The following is a 21229-nucleotide window of genomic DNA, read 5'->3' as shown; positions in this document are numbered from 1 at the left end:
TGGGTCTGTGGTATATGGCAATGACCAATCATCGACGAACACTAACTATTACGCACTGATACGGCTATGACCCAAGTAACCCCGAGCCCCGAAACGTGGAGATCCAAGGCCCCTATGAACGGCCCGGCTGCCCACCTTGTTAGTTTGCGGGGCTTTGATTGGTTCTCCAGCACGGGAATCCCAGCTAAGCACCGGAAACGACAGGGTAAGCATTCGTTTCATTCGAGAATCCCTTGTACATATCAATGACGACGCTGCCAAGGACAATAGGGAGCAGGTCGCAATAATGACCCACATAATGGAAGATGGTCTTTAAAAGTTCCGGAAAGAACGAATGGGTCATTGAATCCCAAATTCTGCCCGGCCTCATCCTTCCATTTCATTCATCATGAAGCTTTCTTCGTTTGTTACTGCAGTCGCATTGGTCGCTGCTCAAGCTTCAGCCCACCCCGGAGGCCACCACGTCCCTCAATCTGAGCTGGCGCGCCGCTCGCACCTTTCCAAACGTTGTGCAAGCGCCGTGGGAAGTCTGAACGAAAAGCGTTACAACACTCGCGCAAAAGCAAAGCGTGATCTCGCCGCACGCTCTGGCAACACCACTTACCAGATCACCACCGAGGCTCCGTACTACGATGTCATCCAGAACGATACTTGCGTGCTGAGCCCAGAGGTGACCGAGGGTCCTTATGTGTGGCCGAGGTAAATCCTCATAGCTATTTGGCATTTCCGAACGCTCACTCAACCTTCCAGATCCCAAACGCTCCGCCAGGACATGGCCGAGGATCAGCCCGGCGTGCCGCTGTGGCTCGACGTCGGGCTCATCGATATGGCGACCTGCGAGCCGCTTCCGAACGCTCTCATCTCGTTCTGGCACTGCAACGCCACGGGCAGCTATTCCAGCTTTACCGGACTGTCTCCCAACACCGGCTTCCCCTTCCTCCTGCAGGAGCTGAACATCACCGATTTCGAGATCGGCGTGACCGACTTGCACACCGATGACACTACCTGGCTGCGCGGCATGTGGCCGACCAACGAGAACGGCATGATGGAGATGAGGACCATCTTCCCCGGCTTCTACGTCGAGCGCGCCATCCACATTCACGCTCAAGGTTAGGATTCTTGTTGCCGTTTGAAGGGCCAGTCACTAACATGGGGCTCTGAATAGTTTACACCGACTGGACTCTTCATGCTAATGGCACCGTTACCTCGGGGAACATTGTCTCCACGGGACAGCTGTACTTTGAAGAGGCTCTTGAGCAGCAGATCATGGCCCTGGAGCCGTATTCTTTCCACACGGAGATTAACCGTACCACCAACGCCGCTGATTCGGTCTTCGATCAGGATACGGTGGGCGGGTACAACCCCGTCATCAGCGTTGTTCCTTTGGATGGCGAGAATGTCGAAAATGGCATGGTTGGCTACATCACCATTGGAGTTGATACGACTGCGATTGAAAATTGAGGTCAATGAGATAATCAAGAGAATATTGGTGCGGCGAGAAAGGTTGATGATGCATGATGCTGCGAGCCTCAACTGCGGTAAGGTTTGAGGCTGTCCTCTCTGGTCGGAGAGGTAATTCGATGTATACATTTAGACAGATTACAAAGGGGGAGCCGAGTTCCGGATCAATAAGAATGATTGAAAGCACTTGTGAGCCAATTAAAGAATCCAGCTACTCTTGAATGCAACAATATTAATTTCTGCGGGCCGGTGAGTTTAGGGCGCCTCAGTATACAGGAGGATATGCAGCTGAAAGCTAGCGTAATCTTGTTTCTGTGTATGAGAAACTCCAGAAACAGCAGATGCCCATGAGTTCGACCTATGAAATCGCCCGTATGGGTATAGTTATCCCCTGTCTGGAGGTCTTGCTATAGCTCGCGCTGGAATTAGGCTGTAATGCCCTCCTGTATCAGAACTAAAGATTGAGAAGACCCCTGCAGCCGGTGATATGCGGAATGTTCAAAGCGGAATTGGCTGACGTGAGAGCCCCCGACTAAGAAAATCCCCACCTTGTCCGGTTGTCAGCGGCTTCCAACATCAGGCTGCTAGCTCAGATGTATCTGCAAGGCAGATTTTGATAAGATTGAAATTGCAGACTGGTGCCTTCTTTATTCATGAAGATACTTTTGTTTCCGCTGGAAGGGATACCAATTCATGAGCATCCATCTTGGGAACCCACGAATATATTCACAGCGCGTGAGGGGTATGCATTATGTGTTCCGAGTAGGTTCCGTTTTTCTACATTGAATTATAGACAATCAAACTTGAAGTGAAACTTCCCAGTGACAAGGCTTCATTTGATGGCGGTGCGGCCGCTCGACCGCGCGCGTGTTGCTTTCAAGACGAATCCCGAACTCTGGACCGAGACAGCTCGGCCGGAGCCAGTGGTATGTAAGCTGTTCTGGCAGAGGCCTTGGGCTGGGGCTGACTGCGTAGCGTGATTAGCGAGGTACGTGAGGACTGCGATCGTCGAGCTCACTAATGCAGCTGCTCGGGTGCGCTCGACGGTGAGCGTGCGCAACCTGCTGACAGCGGCGCGCGGTTGGTCATGCGCGGGCGCAGGGTTGCCGGCTTGCGCTGGCCGCGGCAAACTAAGGAGTGGTGGCAGCGGAAAGAGCTTCGCTAACGCCGTCCAGACCCAAGCTCCTCATAAAGATATATATTTCCCGCATCACCGCACCCAAGACGCGTGGTACATCAATTGATGCTTTTTGTTTCACAGTGACAGCTATAGACCAATTCAAACAGTAGCATTCTGCGGCTCTGTATCAGACATTACAACTTCTTTTTCCGCGCCAACAAGACTCGCACTCTGTTATATGCTTTAATACCATACTCGCCCACCACAACCTTCGTTCCACCACAGCAACCTTCAACTATTGTGAATAGAATATTCACACTCACATATGAACAAGCAGTATTATTTCTGTCTGACTCTTGTGAGAAAAAAGACAATGACTGAAGTCCTGGTGAATGAGGACATGGATCGCATGAATGGCAAGTAACCTTCAGTGAGCAACATGACAACCCCATAAGTTCAGTACTCACGTCTAAGCAGAGACCACATTTTTTCCGGTGCTTATCTTGACAAGGTCTGCCTTGACAAGCGATACTTCGAATGGCTGGTCGAAAGAAGCCCTCATCGCTTTGACAGGACTGATGACCTCGGCAATTCTACCAGTGGCTGCCTATTTCCTGCGCCACAAGGTTGGAAATTTGTGGCGCTGTCGCACAAAACGTCAGCCTGGTGAGCCGGTAGCCCCTCGTTCTCGGCCAACGGAAAGCAATTAACGCAAAGCAGAGCCAGATTTAGAGGCGGCAGGCCCACGACGCGCGCAAGACACCGATCTTGTCGAGCTGTCCTCCTATGATTGCCCCTTCGATACATCACGCGCCCAAAACTCAGACTGGGAGGAACTCTGGGGATTGCAGAACGGTGAAGTTGGGTGTTGAGGCTCCGCATGAAAAGTGTTGTGTATCGGTTCTCATGGCCGACGGACAGGTACAGGGAACGCCTGCGCAGCGTTGCTTTGACGACTACAAGTAAAACTGGTTTAGCAAGGACTTCCGAGGCGATAGCTGATAGATGAACAAATCAAGAGATTATAAACAACTTGGTGGCTTTGAATTTTTTGAAGTGAAAGCCAGCCTTGCTCCAATACATTCAGACGAAATGAGCAGCAATGACTACTCCAAACTCAGACGGCGGGCTGCGCGACGCACGGCCGGAGTTGAGCCCCATAGTGGTATACGTCCTAACTTAAGTTAAGATATTCCAAAGAATTTGAACAGTTTAGGTAATATCAGCTTTGAAAGCCATTAGACCGTTTCGCGCCTTACGCTAAGAGATATTGCATGTTTCGCCGGAGACTGTGCGGCTTTGAAGATATCGTTAGATGTTCCAAATGGCGAAGGCAGAAGCTGCGGAGAGGAAAATTCCACGATAAGGCAGGGAAGGCTGTGTGGTCGGAGGGAAGTGCATACGCTGATTAGGCACCGGAAGGGATAGGTGATGGCGAGACATGCGAAAAGGGTTCCCATCATGGCAGTAAAGAACAGAAGACAACTCGGCTGGATGTGACCCGAGTAGGCAGACCCTTACATCCGAGTTACTGTCTCGAAGCCACCGCGTGTGTATGACCCGGTTTATCACTCAGCCGAGAGAAACGGTATTTCTAAGCGACCGTGATCCGACACGGGCGTTTTGGGGCAGCATCCCGGGCGACTTGGCTTTCGGCCGCCGGACGGCATTGCAAGATCGGTTTTATGAACGGCCGTCCGGAATAACGCCATTCGCGGCGCGCACCGAGGAATCGCCGGGTAGTAGAAGGGGGAACACTACACGAGTCGAAGTTGTTTTTTAACAAAACGCATTTTTACACCACGTAGAGACTATAAATTCTAATAAAATTTATATGGAAAGATAGAGCTTAATAAGAGCTATCTTCTAACCAGATGTTTTTTAAAATTCATGTAGAAAGTAATGGAGGCTTAGTAGAGATGTATGATGTTTACGGGTATAAACCGATCTTGCAAGGCGCTGTAGTCGTGCCCGGGGGCTGGGACGCGTCAGTCGTGAGATGGGCGTGGCGCTGTTTCCTGGTGACTGAATTTAGGCCTGCGTCATGGAATCTCGCGTCTCGGGATCTGAGGATAGCAGCTAGGATCAGGCTGTTCGCTGGTGACACAAGGCGGCTGTTCGCCGATGACATGCAGCGGCAGGCAGCGGCAGACGACGGCGTAGGGATCGCGCACAAGCAAGCGGACAGGAAAAATGGCTTGGGGCGGCGACCATCCTATCATCTGCAACGCGCGCTGCCCGCCGCGTCAGCCAGGGAAGCGTGTTTGGCGACGATCTGCCACGCTCGTGCTTGCCGCCGTCCGAGTTATGCACAGCCGACGCTTCTCGAAGCCATGACTGGGATCTGCCACTTTTCTCCGTGCGCGCGCTCGATCTAGTCGCGGGGCGTAGGGGGCAGGGAATACTATGTCGCATGGGTTGCAACCGTAGCGTGGCCTCGATCGGCAGCGGCCGGGCAGGGAAAGCTGTGTCGCATGGGTTGCAACCGTAGCGTGGCCGCACGCCGTTCTGGAGACAAGGATCAGGCCTGCGGCTGTGCCCGCCCATATAACCTTGACGAGTTATGAGACTGACGGTATGTATTATGAGATTCGCCAGTGAGAGAGTCGCTTGAGATACCTTTTGCTGACTATCGAGGAACCTCCACGAATCCCAGAGCAGCTGTCTCAAACCCCCTTCTGACATAACCACTATCCCTGTAAGCCTAATGCGCCCAGCTCTCTGCGCAGCGTCGAATGGTTGTGTACACCTGCGGGGGGCGAAAGAGGCACGCCCGCCATGCTCGCGTCCTTAATTCGTTTACTACTAGATATATATGCCTGCTGCCCACCCCTCGTTATTGCTACAAATATCTTCTTGAGGCCTTTGTTTTTCAATTTCCCCTCGACTAAACGTTCTTGCCACGGCCGCTCTCGAGCATGAGCAACTGCACTACTATGGGCAACGTCTCATTAAGCAATGCGTCCCAGCCTTCCCTCCATGATCCTGATGTCCAGTCGTCCGGCTGGTCTAAAGAAGCCCTTCTTGCGTTGGTCGCTCTCTTTGTCTCAATAATTCTTCCATGTGCCGGTTACATTATTCGCAAACGATTTCGATACCTCCGCGCCTGGATTCTACCACAAAGTCAAGGTTAGAATCAAACCTTAGCCTTGCGGGAGAAAGACTAATGGCATGAAGAACAAGACTCCGAAGCGAACATCTCTGGGCCTGTCAAAACACATCACACCAGCGGCCAGCCCCCTTCCTTCGCTGGAGGTGGTAATTACCACGAGCATTACCCTGTTGGCCATCCGTCGGGTCACCTCCTGGAAGTGACTGAAGTGCATACTGAATCGCACCACATCTTGAGAATCTCATCATCTTCAACAGTACAACGAACATCACCATTCTCAACCACGACCGGCAATTGCCGACGGTTTGGGGAATGAGAGGCAGCACCATCGTCGGGTAACCTGCCCGCTTGATTCCAGGGCCTCCAAAAACACCTCGCATGCCGTGCCCCACACGGCCTTTCTAGGTTGCTAATCGCTTCTTTTTGTATTATATTAGCCTGAGGTTATATGAATAGAGTTCTTTTCTTTTTTCTGCTGAGCCTAAGGTTTTGGCCACAACACTGATCCCACCGCCTCCTCCCTCATTACACCGTTCCTACCTTGACCTCCTCATGGATAGTTCCTTGTTTTATCTTACCCCATTGGTACCTCTGAATTGATCAGCTGTGAGAACCACTACACATGTTCGAAGCGGCAGGAAACATGAAATACGTCTCGGTGGGTGACAGAATTTCGCGGGATCGGAGAACAGGAGGCTCAGCCACAATCTCACCTTTCAGCCTTGTGCCGCATCGCATAGACGCTGTAAGCCTGTAATTGCCTTCACGCAAATCCTCACACAACCCTTCTCTGAGACGAGGTATGTGTGTGCGCGCTCTCTCTCTTTACCCTTATGAGAATCATCTGGGGCAGTTAGGCAGCATCCGCACGGGTTAGCAGGTGTAGTTCGTATGAAGCCTGTGCTCAACGGGAGGCTTGTTTCATCTCGGCCCTAGGCATAAATAGCCAATCGCTTACGGGCCGTTGGTTGCTGCTGCGACCGTCCCTCAGCCTGCTAGATTCTCGCTACGCCCACGATGTCGAGATGCGTGGTGAGACGGGGCGAGCCCGCCAGACTATGCGCCGCGGCCAGCATCTGCGTGGGCTGGGTGCACGCACTTTACTGACGGACGGTGCCTGCTGCCTCTTTACACATACGGAAGTCTGAGGGCTGATCTTGCCCGCGGTTACTACATAAGTCCAGAATCAAAGGATCCAGGCTCCAGGATTGTGGGACTTCGGCGGTGCAAAAGCTCCCCCGCCCAGCCTCTTTCCCCGGAGGCCCACTGTTTCACGTGACTGGAAACGAGGTGTGGGCGGGAATACTGAAACCGGCTCGAACCGCCGCTTGGATGTACAAATACCAGCAACGCACTGAAACGATGATAGCAGAGGCCCACCTCGTGCGTCCTTGACGTCGGCGAAGGAATAGCCGCTAGGGACCGCTACATATGTATCGGTCGCTGGCTCACTGCCGGTGTTGCTCCGCTGCCTGAGACCAAGCAGGTGCCATTGTGGGTATGTACTGTGTATGCCTTGTGCGATTCGGGTGGTGCGGTGCGGTGCGAACTGGCCAGTGCGGATTGACAGCGAATCTGAGGCCCCCGGATCCTTGCTCGCGTCGGTAGGGATTGCCCACGTTCGAACGCACCACCGCCTGCAAGCCAAGCGCGCCATTTCATTCGCCCGCGCGGCGGTACAGAATTTAGAGTGTGGGAGGAATATCTCCATCCAACGTCGCCATAATAAATCCACAGCCTCGTCAACTCAAATCGTCTTTTTTTGTCTACCATCATCTTGCACAGCCACATCGCGATGGGTAGCGTCTTAGTCAGCAACACGACTCAGCCTCACCGCCACGATTCCAATGCCCAATCTTCCGGATGGTCGAAAGAAGCTCTACTCGCTTTGGTCACCCTTCTCATCACCGTCGTCTTTCCTTGTATCGGTTATATATTCCGTCGAAGATTCCGCAGCCTCTGCATGTCTTTTCGCACACGGGCTCGAGGTAAATATTCCATTTGTCAGCCTTGCAGCAAGGGAGCTAACGGCCCGAAGAACAGGACACGGAAACAAACATGGCTACTGTCGCTCAGTATCGGCCCGAAGTGCATCACCTAAACGAACAATACACTCGCTTCACCTGCTCCTACGGACATCACTGCTTCGGTTGTCTTCATTGTAGGACAAAGTCGAGCTCAGAACATGTCTTCCAAGTAGCCGAATACCGCGTCTACACCGGATCGTTTCGCACTGTGAAAACTTCATCATCTTCAGTACCATGACGAACATTACAGCTTCTTACCACGGCCGTTTAACACGACATTCCAGCAGCATTTGGTCTTGGTTCACCCCGCAACGTTCAGCGCGCTTCAGTATCTATCACCGTCCTGTTACGTACTACCATCCCCGGAGGGTATAACAATAGCATACTTTTCCTGTTACTGCTCAACCTAGAAACGTGATGATGATCACGCTATGCGCAAACTAAACAAGGACCGGATTTCCAGTCTTCCCACTCACCATCCATCAGCAGCTCGACCGCTTTCCCCCCTTCCTCCCTTCTCACCACCTCCCTCAACCACCTTCAATCACACAACACCCCCACCAACCGCCCTCCCCCTCTCTCCAACCACGGCCCTCAACCCCTCCACCACCTCCCTACCCAACCACCGACAACTCGCCGCCCCACCCTCCTCCGCCTCCTCTTCCGCCCTCTCCACCCACCTGAACAGCAATCTCAAATTCCTCAACCCATCCGCATCCCACCCCCTCAGCGCCGCCGTCCGTAGCACCAGCCGCTCGTCCACCGGACTCGTCTTGCCATCCGTCAGCAACTCGATGCCACCTCCACTTCCACCCGCACCACCACCAACGGCAGCAGAACCTCCAGAATTCGTCGACGACGACGTCGCGAGCGCAGCAGACGCGCCAGCGCCGGCACCAGGAAACGACGGCAGGGCGTCAGTCGGGATGATGAGGGCGGAGACGTCCGCTTTGCTGACGATGGGGAGGGGGAAAGTCGAAGGGGAAGTGGAAGAAGAAGAAGAAGCAGGCGCCGGGTGAGGGTGATGTTCGCCGCCGCGCAGGGCAGGCAGGGAGAAGATCCAGTCCCACAGGATACCAGCGCGGGAGGCCGCGACAGCCGCGTTAGCGAGATGCGCGTCGTTGAGGGCGGTGAGGGTAGCGTTGAAGGTGCGGTCCTGGTAGCGCTGACCGTTCGCGACCAGCGCCGCCGACAAGTGCGCAGGCCGGCGGCGCGCGTGGATGGTCTGCGTGCGCTTGAACGCAGCCAGGTGTGCCGGGTTAGCGACGAAGTCGAGCGTGACGGGCCAGTGCTCGGGCGAGTTGGTCTGGATGGTGGCGATGGAGTCGAGCTCGGGCAGCAGGCACGGCGCCGTGTAGTCATTCCGCGTCGAACCGTCGCGGAATGTCACGACCAGCGGCATGGCGATGGCGCGCTGCGTCTCGACGTCGCGGATGACGGCGCAGCGCGGCTCCGCCGCCAGCACCCAGAAGTGCCGGAACGCCTGCAGGTGCGCTTTGTTGTCCAGCACGTCCGTCGGGAAGAGCGGGTAGAAGGCGCAGACGAGCGCGGCGATGGCGAGGTTGGACGTGCTGAAGGTGTAACTGCCGCCGGCCACGAAGAGTGCGCCGAGGGCCATGTGCGCGGCGAAGTGCGAGCCGTACGGGACGTCTGGGCTGACGCGGCCGTGGAGCAAGCGCAGGCGGCGGAAGACCACGATGTCGCCGGTGCCGGCCATGACGGTTGCGGCTGAGAGGGCGACCAAGTCCTGGCAGTTGCGCACGGTATTGCGGGTGAGGCGGGCATCGTATCGAATGGCGGGTAGATGGCACAGTCTGATGAATTGATCGAGGTAGGTGACTAGGAAGTCTCGAGCTTTGGTGTTTCCGGTACCCGCATGCTTGAGTCCGATGCTCCAAAGCAGGCCGGCCATGATGTTGTAAAAAGGCATATGCTCACTTCGAAGAGCCTTGATCTCCGTGAGTTTGTGGTTGACTCCATACTCCGGTGGAAGATTCGCAACAATCCATTTGTAGTCTGCCTGAATATCGTCCCACATGATCAGATGCTTGGCAAGCGTTCGGAGCAGGAAGATGTCCGGACGGACATAATCGAACTGAGGAAGGGTATCTGGGACGTCAATCTTGCGAGCCACCGACGCGTTCTGAGTTTTCATGAACACCAAAGCTATGGCGATGACAGCACCGGCAGTTGCTTGATCCAGAACGTGAACAATATCGACTGGCTTGGGTCCGACAGCGACTGCAAGAAGCCGCTCAACCAAACGCATATCATGAAGACCGCGGAGGTCATTTCCATTGCCGAGGTTGATCAACCCAAGAGCGAAGCCAGCTGCAAGTCTGTATCCTTCGTCTCGTATGTTGTCTGATGGCGCCGAAGGATCCTCGAGCTCGACATGCTCAATTTCCGAGAGCATGATCTCGCTCATTCTTCGGTGCTGGCTGTTCAGGTAGAGTAATCCGATGCCCATTAGTCCAGTTGTCTGCGCCAGAGGAGGCAAGTTGAGATCAGCCGCACCAGGTGGCAGCATACGCGTGACGTGCACTGAGAGTAAACGGGTGACCAGAGTATCCATGGTGCCCATGTATGAGACAGAAAGGCCAAGGAGAAGGCCAATCGATGTCATGCTATGTTTGGGTGTAAGGTACTTGAAAGACAGCCATTTGGCAATATTTTTGAGGTGGCCGTTCAAGCCGAGTCCGAACAATAACCCTGCGTGTTTGTTGCTCAGTTCTGGAGGCTTGTTGTACGCAATCCACGAAGTGTCGATTCCTTTGGCGCGGCGCGAGATGCTAAGACCGGCTGAGACGCCCGCATGGAAGAAGGCCCATGCAAACTTCTCCTCAGTGTATGTGCTTCGATCGGCACTAACCGTATTGTTTAGAGGCTTCATTGTGCACAGCGTTGTGAAGCCATGCAGCGGGTACTTTTCCGTGACAAGAGGCCTCTTGCTATCAAATTGAAGCATCGAGTGCCCTGATGGCAATGCAAAGGTTCTTAGCATGACCCATTGCATAACGCTCTTCTGCGCATCAAGATGTTCAGCTTCTGTCCAGGAAGGATCCGGAATACACTCGGCAACAGCAGGGCGAAGTGGTTCGAGAAGACGTAAGGCCTCAATGTAGCGCCGGTCTTCGCTGAAAATGAGCCGCGTGATCATGTGTCTGTCGGCTTCGGAAGAGCTTTGAGAGGAGTCGTTGGCCTCTGCGGACTGGCAAATAGTATGCACATCGCGACTTGCAATGCCAGGGGCAGACTTTGTCCGTTAGGAATGTAGCTACCGAATGGAAGGGAATACTCACAACTAAAGAAGTTGAGCTTGGAGACCACTCAGTATCTGGCCTGAGCAGCGTGGTGAGATCCTCTCTGCCGACAATCTCAAGAAGCCTTTCGTTCCACGTGGTTGGCGGATTTGATTGGCATTCGACAATTGCTTCACGGATTCCAGCAACAACAGCCGAAGGGAATGTTTCCAACATGCGAGTGTCAATTCCGCTGGCCACCATAGTCTCAACCTGCAAACTTGGTGTTTGTTCCCCCCGTCGTATCTTTGCGAGGTATTTGCACAATGCCACTGTACGCGGAGTCAAAGCAGTGACTGCTTCAGCAAGGGCCTGAGAATCGTGCGAGGTTTGAGGTTTCTCTGGCTGTCCAACCAGCATGTCAAGAGTCGGGAAACCCTGGTATCTGCGCGGATCAAGCATCCTCTCCAACCAGTCGAATATCGAAGGCGGCTTCTCCCAAGGAGGGTGGGGAAGTGTGACGGTAGTAATTGAAGCTGGAAGCAGTCAGCTCATGTTGTTGATATCTGCCCGAATCCATAGTTGAGCCGCATGAAAAATAGATTGGAACTTACCATCTTCAAACACCCACTGATCTAAACTTGCACCATCCAGGCCATATGGGCTGGTGATCTTCCAATCCCAGAACTCCCAATCAAGCCAGCGCCCAAGCTGTGCCAGGACAGGGGCAAGGTTACCAGTCTCGGATGATCGAGTGTCTTTTGTGAGAATATTCAACTTTTCCTCCTCACGCAGCAGATGCAGGGCAACGAGGATGGATGGAAGGTAGTTGGCGTGAGAGTCCTGATGCTTAGCACGAGTCGACCTTCCAGCTGTCTCCGGAAGAATCTTCTTCGCCAAAGGCTCCTGAAGGAAATCGCGAGCAGCCTTAGCACAGAACGGAATGAAATCGCTTTTCCTCTTGATGCCGTAGTTGGTCGAGGGAGAAAGTAGAGAGTGTCTGGTCGATGTGCGAGGCTTAGCCTTTTCTGCCAGAGTCTGTTCCACCCAAGACCATGCGGCTCCATCCCAGCTCTTAGCGGCAGGATCCTGGCTCTGGTAGCGCCACAGCAGCTCGAAGGGGTCATCAGCAGCCGGCCGTCTGAGTGACCGCCTACTCGGGGTGCCCTCCACGGAGCGCGTGATGTCAGTGAGTCGAACTGACTTCGGGTCTATTCCGCCAACGCCAAAGGCAAAAATGGCTGCGACTAAAGCCGCCCATTCTACATCAAAACGCATTTCGTTGCGCAGATTGCGGGAAATGTTCCACCAAATCGCCAGCAAATGGTCGCCCTGAGGTGGAGGTAGGATCAAGCGGCAGGCTGAAAGGACTCGGGATACCATGGCATTCTGTGGCCAGAGTTTGACCTGCAAGCGGTGATATCGCCCGTTACCTTCCTTTATGTCAACACTACCGTTCCTTGTAGCATGCGCCAAGGCGGTCAGATCTTCAGGGGTTCCAATCGACTGGTTCGGGTCCTCCATAGCTTCCTGCATGGGCAGGCTGAACCCGATCGAGTAAGGATTGAACAGCCTGAATCTCCTGGGAAGAACGAGAGTGTACCGCGCCTGTGGGCACCATCCCGCGGACAGCGAATCTCCCGAGTCATCTCGGGCTAGACACAGTACTCGTTGAATGTCGTTGTCGCAAATTTTTATTGCATCAATGAAATCTCGTTGGCGCCGAGTGTTGACCGCAGTCGGGATCAGGACGTTATGCGGCTCTTTTGATTTTGAGCCACCAATATTGGATGCAGGGGTTGGCGTAAGCCGCCTTCGTTGAACAGTGAATTCATGTTCGACAAGTTCGCCTTTCGATTTTTGCATCATATAGAGAAAGAAGTGTCCATCATTGAGAGAGGAATCGGTGAATGACCTGGGAGCTTTTAAAGTAAAAATCTTAGGTGGTTCCTAGAAAGGCGTCAGTAGATGCACTTATGGCAGATCTGATGCAACGTACCATTGGGTTTCCATGCACAGAAGAATGGAAGATGCTTTCGGATGTACCAAAGGGAAATTCGGAGAATTTGACCAGCAATAGCTCCCGGCGCAGCCCCTCAATCGGCTCTTGCAGACCAGACGCATCTTCTCCGTCACCGCCGAGGAGCTCGTCAGGGATTTCTGAATCATCGATGGTATTGTCAAGATCTAAATCATCGTCCAAGGTATCCTCCAGAGAAACAGCGCTCAGACTGATCTGTGAAACATCACCCGGAGTAGATGCCCTCATTTTTCGGGATGCTGGCCGAGAACTGGGGCCAAGGCTTGTACGCAATCCATGACCACCAATGGATGTCCCTCTTCGACTGTGACTAAAGCTGCTTCCTATGCTGCTGCGATGCGTAGCCTGCTCAAAGGCCGATTTGTCGAAACTTCTCGAAAGATCGGCTCGAGAGAGTAGGGAGCTGACGCGCCTGGATTCTCTGGTAGGCTGCCTAGCGAGGTCGGTCTCTGGATCAAGCTGAGATGCGAATGCTTCTTCTGCAGTCTGATGTTCGCTGCTGGGCTCACGTGTCTGGCTCGCAGTGAATGAATTGGTTCCGTAGCCTCGGCCGGGGCCACCGAAGCTGTCTCTTGTCCCTTCCCTGGTCCTAAGGGCGGGCGTTGTAGCCCCAGTTCCTGGGTGGAGAGAACTTCGCCGACGAGAACGACCAACAGACAGGGTCGTGGAGCTGCGACGACTTTTCTTTGCTGACGCTGGCTTGGGCTCGATGTAAGATGCGTACCAGACAGAGTAGAACCGCTTCTCATAATTGACAGTTACAACCAAAATCAATGGCTTGTCTGCAGGGTTGGCGGAATCCGACATTTCATTCTGTTTGGTGACATAAAGCACCTCTTCAGCTCTGTCTACAGGGTCAAGAGGCTTGGACCCGGATTGCTTTACAGACCATGAGCTCTTAGTGGCCTGTGACTGAGCGGCAACCACCAACCCCATTTCGGAGAATGGGTCGGTAAAAGAGAAAAGGCGAGGCAAACCATCTGCAGCCGGACTTGTCCCAACTTTGAGGAGGTCGGCAAGAGATGCAGGGTAGGCAGTGCCTTGTCCCGACTTAGCACGTCGGGGAGTAGTGAAAGAGGTGTTGATCATTGGCGTGAACAAATTCGAATTTTGAGAAAAGGACTGGGTTGGGAGCTGAGAGAAAAAGGAATTAGGCGGAACCCTTGGTACTGCTGGGCTGACTGGGATGAAATCCGGCATTGAAAGCTTTCTTTGGATGAGCAGGCCTCGAGGCGCGGGGAAGACACGTTCCACCTCGAACGGCAGATTGACTACATGGCTGGATCCTGCAAGAAAGAAGATATGGGCCTGCGTCTTAAGGAAGACGACCAGAGCGCGGGAAAGCTTCTCCGGCGGTGCACTTGTTTGAGAACGCTTGCTAGGCCCTGGTTCCTCATGCGCAGGATAACCGGGTTCGCGAACCCTATCTTTGGCGAACAATGTCCCCGGACCATGATCTTGCCTCAAATCTTGAGTGGTGTTGCGCAGGGCGTTGGCCTCGCCGGAAGGAAACCAGGTGAGGACGGCCTGTAGCACCTTCTCTCCCTCGACCTCAAAATTGTAAGCCTTGCGAATAATGCCTCCTCGCGACCAGACCACAAAGTATTCCGTTGCAGTAACCTCCTCTTCTCCATCGTCATCGCTGTATGTGGACCAGGTGTAGGCGTCGGATGGGGCGTCTTCGGGCAGGATTCCCTCTTGAATTAGGTATGGTAGGGCGGCGGGGGTGCGGACACCCAGAGAGCGAATGGAGGCCATGGAGGGGCTGTCGGGCTCATGGAGGTCTTCGTGGGTGGCGGGGCATGGTCCGGTGCGACGGGTTTGTTTTGTTGTTGGACTTGGGCAGAGCAGCGCGCGGCGGGGAGACGCGACGCGGGAAAGTTCAAAGCTTCAGCGACGAAGCTGCCGTCTCCACACAACCACCGCCGCCCACACCATCCTTACCTCTCCGCCATGGCTACCGACATGAAGCCGCGCGTGTTGCGCAAGGGCAAGCAACTGCAGCTATGGTACTTCTGCATCTTTCCGCAGCGCTTCTGACCTACCGCTAATGCGCACCGCAGCTACGACCTTCCGCAGCGCGTCAATGTCGCAAAAATCTACCCCAAGACCGCCCCGAACGGCTCCACCGTCGTCATCTATGGCCACAGCAATGGGCTGCGCGTGATATGGAGGGGCGGCCGCTCGCTGAAGCGCAAGTCTGCCTCCACCGGCGACAGCCAGCCCAAGGTCAATGGCACCTCAAATGACGCCGTCATGGTCGACCTCACCGACGACGAGCCCTCGCAAGCGCCACCCACAATTATCGACGATGACGTCGAATTTGAGTCGGAAGAGGAGGAGGAAGATGAGGCAGAGCCATACCCGCCCGTAGTCCAGCACCTTGACCTCCCGCTGGGTACCGAGGTTCTTTACATGTCATTTCCCCAGGTTCCGTCCATATCCCCCTATCGGCCGGCCAACCTCATTCCGCCCATATTCAATGAGAGGATAGTGCTTTCTGTCGCCTGTGCAGACTCTAGCGTACGCGTTGTTACGCTCCCACTCACGCCTCCGTCTCAGGCTCGCAAGGCGGTAGAACGCAGCAAGAGCAAGGCGCCCTACGGCGAACAAGTGCTCCGTATTGAGGGTCAGCATGGCCATCAGTCAATACCCCGTGGCATTACCATGACATGGAGCTCACGCACCTCCGACACCTTCCCCGAGGACATCAATATGGATGCGGATGCCTCCGATGACGATGACGACACGGAGAGCTTGCGCTCACGGAGATTGATTCAAAGCGATGAGCCGCTGGAATGGGATCTGATTGTGGCTTCTCACTCCGTTGAAGTTACTGGACTGCTCCACATCTTCCGCATCCCCCTCGTTCTGAAAGACAGCCAATTCTCTTTCACCACCGACCCAATTTTCCCGTGGCAGACACAATACCTTTCCGCTCCTGCCACCCGCGTTCACTTCAGTTCTTCTCAATTTCCCAGTCCTCGCCATCTTCAACTACTTGTTGCCGACTCCAAGGGTTCTGTTAAGATATATGATCCACTGGCACCACCGCGAGCACGACCACGATCTGCTGGTAGAGATGTCGTCATTGAGCCCAAGCCTGGGGCGTGGATCGCGTCATTCTCGACAAGCTTCGAAGTTCCAAAACACATTAAAGTCTCGAATCCTTACCTGGCCCGGAGGAAAGCCATCCTCGACGCCAAGTGGGCGTCTGACGGCAAGAGTATCGTTGCACTGCTGTCTGACGGAGAATGGGGCGTCTGGGCTTTGGATGGTGCCAGCACGGCTCGTAACGCCTCCACAAAGCCTGTGTCGACATTTGCACTCCGCGGCTACGTGAGCAGCTCTGAACCTAAGGCTTCTGCAGCTACAAATCTTGCTCAGGCCAAGCCCAGCAACAAGTCTCTGACTCTCGCGCCGATGACTCCCAATACCCGCCGGACACGCGAAGACACGCTTTTCCACGGCCCCATCACTCCCAACACGACCGACTCGTCCCACGGTGGCATTTCCATTTCCAGCTCATTTTCCCCTTCGAACGGCCAGGCCGAGGACTCGATCGTCCTCTTCTACGGCGACGACATGTACCGCATCCCCAACCTGCAGCAATTCTGGGGCCGCAGCACGCACAGCACCGGAAGCGGCTCCCTCTACGGGCCCGGCCTCACCCGCGTTGAGGGCGCTTCGCTCTACGGCGAGCCTGTGACGGACGTCGAGCAGTTCGGCAAGCCCAAGGGCGCCGCCGCCCGCATGGGCGTGCCGCGCGACCTGCTCGTCGTCGGCGAGCGCCGCATCGTCGTCCTCGCCACCATCAGCCCCGAGGCCAAGACGGGCGGCAACCTGTTCGCCAAGGACCTCGACGCCACGGATCGCCCCGACCGCATCGACCAGGACCTGCTCAAGCGCGGCGAGCTCGACATCGGCGGCATGGACCGCCTGCTCGACAGCATGGCCTCTGGCCCTGGCGCCGCTGGTGGTCCTCAAGGCCCGTTGCGTCTCGGCAATGGCCCTGCTGCGCAGAATGTGAGGAGAGTTGGCTTCGCAGGCCTGAGCAGCCTTGGCTCGTCGAGGTGAAGCGCTTCCCTAAGGTGCTGACTGCGGGCATGGTAAGTGCAGAGCGTATCTGATCATTTAGCTGTGGCGTACGGAGCATGGGAGATGCGTATCACCCATTACGGGTGCCAAAGTTTACCTTACGAATCCCGTTAAGAGGGAGATTCATTGAAAAGAGACTAATATACCCCTGACTACATGCCCGTTGTCCCTTTCCTCTCTGCCGTTTAGTCTTCCTGTCAAGTCTTGCCATCGCGTCGTCGTCCCCCTGCACATGCACTCGAAGCCTTCCCGCCCACAATACGAAGAACTCGCTCGTCCTCTTCTCCCTGTCTTCTTCCCCTTTCAGCCCTTTCCATTTCCTTGTGTTCTTTCTTTTCCCTTCCCTCCATTTTCGCGATGTCAGGTGGAGCGCTAGGCCTAGTCACGCCCTCGATTGCTCAGTATTCTTCGCGATATATCAAACACGGCGCAGCATACAGCCCACGGATCAACCCCGCCCATCTTGACTTTTTGTCACAAAAAGATGTCGCGGAGGTAAAGATCCAAACGGAACGGCGTTTTTTCCCACATGTACCTCCTACTCTGCTCCCGAAAGCTACTCGAGCGTGCGCAAGCGCGTGAGGACGGTTCGCTGGAAGACGGCAGTTGTAGTGTACATTGGGCGCCGGGCGCATGGAATCCTCGGTCTCTTCGGATATCGAACTCAGTGGATTCGGTGCGCTGGTTTGGGTGGCGCTGCTACATTTTTTCTTCTATACTTGTTAGTTGTTCAACTAGTGATGTGATGGTGGTGACGCATGTGAAATATGAAGCACGAAATAGATGAAACTTGTTTGCTCAGGGAACCATGGTTATAACATCTGTGAAGACTCGGTTTGAATTCTTTTTTTCCCGTTTTCCGTTTTCCGTTTTCTACCTTTTCTGTCTGATTGATCTTTGATAACCCTTCATTGTCCCGTATCAATCATCCACAGCGCTCAAGCCAATCCAAACCCGATCTCTTATCCATTCCCCCATGAGAGATGAGAGATTATTCCCATTTGCACCCATACAGTCTTTATCATCTCCCTTCTTTCTACTTCCCGTATCCACTTAGTGCAATCTGCACTCCTATGCAGCATTGTCGGGAGATGATAGCGTACCTTACTCACCCCAATCAAGCCCATTCACAATGAAGTGAACAATGGAGCCCTCCGAATCCAGAAGCAGAATCAGAGTAGAAAGGGGTCCGTGAAAGGGGAAAAGAGAAGAAAAAGAAAAAGGCGCCTGACAACGCTAGAAAAGAGAAAAGAAGGCTTAATGACCGCTGCTTGCAGAATGTGTCCGGAAGAAACTCCACACCGAACCCCCCAAGCATCAACCCATGTTGAAAGCAAGCAAGCTAAAAGACAAAAGACAAGAGAAAATGGCTGAAAAGGCTGCTGAAGTTGTTTCGAACAACGGTGCTATCTCAACCGTGGAAACCGAGCCCATCCAGCTCCTTCTTGATCGAGTCTTCGGTGTTGATCTTCTTAACCTGCGTATCCTCGAGCTTCTCGCCGTTCGCCTGGCGCATCTTCAGGTCGTCGATGGCGCGGAGCTTCTTCATCAGCGACCGGATCTTCTTGTCCTGAGGCGAGGTACCGACGGGCGAAGTGACCGTGACCTCCGGAGCGGCGGCAGCAGCTTGCTGCGCGGGCTGCTGAGTCTGGATCGGAGCGGCGTTGCGCTGACCATTCTGGCCGGGGCCCTGGCCATTGCGGTTCTGCTGGTTGTTGCCGCGACGGTTCTGGGAAGGAGCGCGGCCATCTTGCGAGTTGCGAGAGCGGTTGCGCGAGTGGCTGCGGGCCTTGCGGTCAGGGCCGGTTCCGTTGGCTTGCTGCTGTCCAGCATTGAGACCAGCTGCCTTCTCAGCAGCCTCCTTCGCCTTCTTGGCCTCACGCTTCTTCTTGTTCTTCAAAGCAGCCTTGGACAGTCCCTCGTCGGCACCTTCGCCAGTACCCATGAGGCTGACACCTCCACCAGGAGCGGCGCCTGCCGGGACATGCTCCTCTGCACCAGGAACAACACGGCGGTTACGGCCAAAACCGGGTCCGTTCATGTTGCCACTGGTAGAAGAGATACCTGTGTTGATGTACGCAGCACCACCTTCATCCTCGCGCTTGAAATGAAGAGGCGTGCTGGTGCCACGAGCACCTGGGGGCCTGTACGCACCGGCAGGCTTGGTAGGAGCCTTCACAGTAGCCAGGAACTTGGCAGCAGATTCGTGAGGGGTCGGAATCGAACCAAGCGGGTTATCCAACGGGTGCTGAGCAATTGACTGAGGACGCCAGGTAACGTGGTACAGCTCGCTGAACTCGGTGAAGTACTGGAGGCCACCGGTAACGTGGTAGATCTTGATGCCGTTGTCCACGCGAAGGCGCGGGCTGGTGGTAGCCGTCAAGATGTGCTTTCCATCCGGGCTCCACTCGCAAATCGAAGAGTTGGATGCTTCAATGGTGCAGACCTTGGCGTAATCCTTCTCCAGATCATAGATGTCCATCTGACCAGCCAAGTTTCCAAAGCCGGCGACAAGAACGAAGCGGCCATGAGGCGAGAAGAGGATGGTGTTACGCGGACCAAGAGGGAAGTTGTGCGTGGCAACTGCACGCTGGTTGAAGATGGTGGTCTTGGCCGGCATGTATCCGTAGACGACGCCGAACTCCTTCGAGTTGGGCGACCAGGTTACGTCATGGATAGGACCCTCCTTGTCTTTATTGAAGTTAGCATCTTCAAAACGCAGTCTATCGTGGCTGACTTACCAAGCGTGATGCGCGCATCAAATCCACCGTTAGCGCTGAGAATGTACATGTTCGTCTCTCCATAGTAGCTCTTGTTGGTCTTATCAACGTCGGTCTGAGCAAGCACAATGACACTGGTGCCAAGGTTGTTCCACTTCATCTGCACCTTGTCGCCCTTGAAGAAAGTCTTTTGCGAAACGGGCGACTGGAACTGCGGCACAAGGAAAACCTTGACGCTGGCGGGTTGACCCTAAAGTAAGGTTAGACAGAAATGAGAAGCGGCGTAGCAAGTAGACATACCTTGCGCTCGGGGGTAAAAACAGCAACCGAATGGTTCTTGCCCGGCGAGACAGCGAAGTCGGTGACGCCCTCAACCCTAAGCTTGTTCCAGACAGTGCTCAGGTCGCCGCTCTGATAGAACTGAACCTCGTTCGTGACGCAGCGGGCACAGAAGCGCTCGTCGCTCGTGTATTGCAGATTCCAGCCAGTCTGGTTCTTCTGCACAAACTGGCCGACAACACTCCTCTGTCCCTCAGCTCCGGCGCCGTCGTCGATAGTCCTCCAGACCTTCAAGTTCTTGACAGCATCTCCATTCTCGTCCTTCGAAGGACGCTGCCAGGTGATGATGTAAGTGCCCAAGGGCGAAAAGCCGAGCTCGAAGACGTTCTCTGCGGGCAGCGTGGTAGCGACATGTCCGGTCGCGGCGTCGATGACGGAGACCCTGGATCACCATTAGCACGGCGCTGATGGCTCTGTGGAGCACGAGACTTACTGTTCCGGTGACGCCCAGGCAAAGTACTTGCCGTCAGGAGAATAGCAGCAGCAGCGAAGGTTGCCCTCGGGCCTATCGACAAGGGTCAGCGCGAGCAATTGGATTATTTGGGTGGTGAACAGGGCTCACTTCTGGAAGCCCGGGAGGTCGTCGTAGGTCGGGGCGGCGTTCAGGACACCAATGCCCTTCAAAGTGCGGTCTGGGGTTGCGTCAGCGTCTTGGTCGCAGTGGTGGCAGGGGAGGGCGAGCTCACAAGCCAGCTGCGTCGGTTCAGCCATGACTAGCGAAAGCCACAGGTCGCGAAGCAGGAGCAAGCGGGTGCAAGTTGTCGGAGCAGTGCGATTTGGAGGCGGCGAGCGTAGTGGTGATTCCTTTGTCCAGGAATCGACGGGAGGCGCGCTGGGCAGGGCTTCGGAGAAGGGCCGGCACTGGGTGCTTGTGGCGCGCAGACGGTCGCTGAGAGGAGCGCGAGATAGTCAAATCCGCGCGGGCACTGCTCGGTAGGCTTGAGGGCGAGTCGTCGGGCTGACGGCGGACACGGAGGGTGATGTCTGGGGGCGGATGTTGCAGCTTGCACGGGCGGACAGAAATGTGAAGCCGCGCCAAGATTTCCAGCCGCAAACCGCGGTAGGTAGA

The 21229-nt window shown here is 54.8% G+C and overlaps 4 protein-coding genes across 4 annotated transcripts; 2 read left to right on the top strand and 2 right to left on the bottom strand.

Moving 5' to 3' along the window:
• Window positions 1-388: 388 nt before the first annotated feature.
• Window positions 389-1461, top strand: LTHEOB_4982 (Protocatechuate -dioxygenase beta subunit protein; the record flags this gene model as incomplete). Its single annotated transcript, XM_035514076.1, has 3 exons — window positions 389-699; window positions 751-1109; window positions 1166-1461. The coding sequence occupies 3 exons, from the start codon at window positions 389-391 to the stop codon at window positions 1459-1461; spliced, it is 966 nt and encodes a 321-aa protein (XP_035374424.1).
• Window positions 1462-8264: 6803 nt separating this feature from the next.
• LTHEOB_4981 (20s cyclosome subunit) lies at window positions 8265-14761 on the bottom strand (the record flags this gene model as incomplete). Its single annotated transcript, XM_035514075.1, has 5 exons — window positions 8265-10976; window positions 11023-11498; window positions 11577-12570; window positions 12962-13193; window positions 13728-14761. The coding sequence occupies 5 exons, from the start codon at window positions 14759-14761 to the stop codon at window positions 8265-8267; spliced, it is 5448 nt and encodes a 1815-aa protein (XP_035374423.1).
• Window positions 14762-14956: 195 nt separating this feature from the next.
• Window positions 14957-17080, top strand: LTHEOB_4980 (uncharacterized protein; the record flags this gene model as incomplete). Its single annotated transcript, XM_035514074.1, has 2 exons — window positions 14957-15012; window positions 15067-17080. 2 exons carry the CDS (start codon window positions 14957-14959, stop codon window positions 17078-17080), a joined length of 2070 nt encoding a protein of 689 aa, XP_035374422.1.
• Window positions 17081-18512: 1432 nt separating this feature from the next.
• Window positions 18513-20871, bottom strand: LTHEOB_4979 (Eukaryotic translation initiation factor subunit Eif2a; the record flags this gene model as incomplete). Its single annotated transcript, XM_035514072.1, has 6 exons — window positions 18513-19792; window positions 19843-20071; window positions 20122-20542; window positions 20594-20665; window positions 20723-20792; window positions 20847-20871. The coding sequence occupies 6 exons, from the start codon at window positions 20869-20871 to the stop codon at window positions 18513-18515; spliced, it is 2097 nt and encodes a 698-aa protein (XP_035374421.1).
• Window positions 20872-21229: the final 358 nt, after the last annotated feature.

This window comes from Lasiodiplodia theobromae (genome assembly GCF_012971845.1).
Source record: "Lasiodiplodia theobromae strain AM2As chromosome Unknown scaffold_13, whole genome shotgun sequence".
Taxonomy (NCBI): Eukaryota; Fungi; Ascomycota; class Dothideomycetes; order Botryosphaeriales; family Botryosphaeriaceae; genus Lasiodiplodia; species Lasiodiplodia theobromae.
This window is presented reverse-complemented; position numbering and strand designations above follow the sequence as displayed.